This window comes from Abrus precatorius, unplaced genomic scaffold (assembly GCF_003935025.1).
Source record: "Abrus precatorius isolate BTA unplaced genomic scaffold, Abrus_2018 Scaffold4, whole genome shotgun sequence".
Classification (NCBI taxonomy): domain Eukaryota; kingdom Viridiplantae; phylum Streptophyta; class Magnoliopsida; order Fabales; family Fabaceae; genus Abrus; species Abrus precatorius.
In genome coordinates, this window is record NW_020874384.1 from 22,052,844 (window position 1) to 22,055,343 (window position 2,500).

The window sequence follows — 2,500 nt, forward strand, 5'->3', positions numbered from 1 at the left end:
GACATAAGGTTACAGCTCTCCGAATCACTTCGATCTTCTAAGTGTGTGCAATAATTTTCGGACTTGCTTTCCTTTGGATGCTTCCTTGATTACAGCAACAACAATGTCACCAATATAAGCATATCGTCGATTACTAGCTCCTAGGATTCGAATACACATCAATTCGCGGGCTCCGCTGTTATCAGCTACATTCAAATAGGTTTGAGGTTGAATCATATCATTTTTTTGTTCTTTCAGTCCAAAGATTGAAGTAAAAAAAAATATTCTGTGTTCAAAAATAAGGAACTTACAATTGCATTTTTATGTTTTCATCCTAAAGCCCTCTTTCCTTTGGTTTTCATTATTATCCTGAAATAATGAATTGAGTTCGTATAGGCATTTTTGAGGCTGCTAAAGAAATAGCCTTTCTGGCTATATTTTCTGATATCCCACCCATCTCATAAAGTATTTTCCCAGGTTTAACGACAGATACCCAATATTCGGGAGATCCTTTTCCCGAACCCATACGCGTTTCGGTGGGTCTTACTGTAACTGGTTTGTCTGGAAATATGCGTACCCATATTTGTCCACCTCGTCGGACATTTCGTGACATTGCTCGCCGTCCCGCTTCTATTTGTCTAGACGTGATCCAAAGCGGGCTCAAGTGCCTGAAGAGCATATCTTCCGAAGCAAATATTATTACCTCGATAGGATATTCCTTTCATTCTTCCTCTATGTTGTTTACGAAATCTGGTTCTTTTGGGGTTCTAGTTGATGGTTGTTTCTCAATTCCATCTCTATTACAGAACCGTACATGAGATTTTTCATCTCATACGGCTCCTCGCGAATGAAACGATTCCAATAATATATATATATAAATCGATTTAATCGATAAAATAATATACACTAATATACATATGTTTAATGAATAATAGAATCGCGGGATTTTTTGAGATTTCATAGAATCTATTAGTCTATTGGAAATTTGTATATCTTGTTTTGATATATAACTTAATATGTATTCTTATAGACAATTTAAGACAATTTTTGCTATCTGTATATAACTAAATAATATTGTTTTGTTATCTTATAATATTCTAACGAATCCTTATTTCTATTTTTCTTTTTTCTTTTATTATCATATCGTATCATATCGGATTGGCAAAAATAAAAAAATTCAATAAAATACAAATTTTCGCGGGCGAAAATTCACTCTTTTATTACCAAATTCAGATGGAATGTAGGGCATAATTCCTCAATAAAAAAGAATGGATTCTTTTTTGGTTTGTTCCGCCATCCCACCTAATGAATCATTAAGATTTGTTTAAAAAAATCTTAGATATTCGCAGGTTTCGTCGTTCCCATCGCTTCTCAATTAATGGTTAGGTCTGAATTCTACAACGGAGCCTCTCTAATTATAAGATTTTTTTTAAATACTATTTCTTTTTTCTTGAATCAACCTTCTCAGTTTTTATTGATTCGGAGCTCTTGATTTGTTTGTGTTATGAATATATCCATTTATATATGGATTAATTCCTATTGATGCTTTATTACACTGCTTTTTATGAGATGACCCATAGACCTTTACATATTAGAATTCTATATCATAGATTTTTTTCTCTCTTTCTTTCACCCCTTCATTTATCTGTATATTTTTATTTTATTGCTTTACAACTCATAATCATATTCATTTTTTTTTTTGTTTTTTCTGCAATATTTGAGTTGCTATAATTATATTACTAATATATCATATCTTTATTTAATTTTTTTGTTTTGACTATTTCTTTAAATCTAGATAATCCGAAGCAATGAGTTGGTTATTAGTTCTTTTTAATTAATTCATATTATGAGTTGGTTTCTTTTTTTTTTGTTGAATTTTAAGCATTCTAAAAAACTAACGAGTCGCACACTAAGCATAGCAATTATATCAATATCAAATGATTAATTGAATTTTTTATTCAATTCAATCTTATAAAATTTATCATTTTTTTGTTTTGGAATAAAAATGAAATAGTTTGTAATTTTTTGTTTTATTGAAACATGAAACCTTAAAGATAAGGAAAAATTGGTTATTCTTTAGTTTATAAATATCCAAACTTTGATACCTATTACCCCATAAATAGTTCGAACTGTATAGGAACAATAATCAATTTTAGCTCGAATGGTTTGTAGAGGAACCCTACCTTCTCTGATCCATTCGATACGTGCAATTTCTTTTCCATCGATACGTCCCGCAATTTGTACTTGCACTCCTTTTGTACCTGCTTGTTCAGTTAATTCAATAGCTTTTTTCATTGCTTTACGAAACGAAACTCTATTTTTTAATTGTCCGGCTATAATTCTGCAAGAATATTAGGATGTTTATAAGCATTTGCAATTCTTGTAATAGCAATGTTAAGTTTTCGGTTCACACAATTCAGTTTTTTTTGCATATTCGTCTGTAATTCTTCCAGCTTACCCTCTATTAATAACTTTGGAAATCCCATATAGATTATGACTTGAATCAGATCGATTCTTTTTT

At 30.7% G+C, this 2,500-nt stretch overlaps 1 protein-coding gene across 1 annotated transcript; it reads right to left on the reverse strand.

The window, feature by feature from the left end:
- Nucleotides 1-24: 24 nt before the first annotated feature.
- LOC113866344 (50S ribosomal protein L16, chloroplastic-like) lies at nucleotides 25-2,299 on the reverse strand. The gene is made up of 3 exons (XM_027501223.1): nucleotides 2,089-2,299; nucleotides 433-643; nucleotides 25-185 (listed from the first exon to the last, which is right to left on the reverse strand). The coding sequence occupies exons 1-3, from the start codon at nucleotides 2,272-2,274 to the stop codon at nucleotides 25-27; spliced, it is 558 nt and encodes a 185-aa protein (XP_027357024.1). The 5' UTR covers nucleotides 2,275-2,299.
- Between the last annotated feature and the right edge of the window lie 201 nt (nucleotides 2,300-2,500).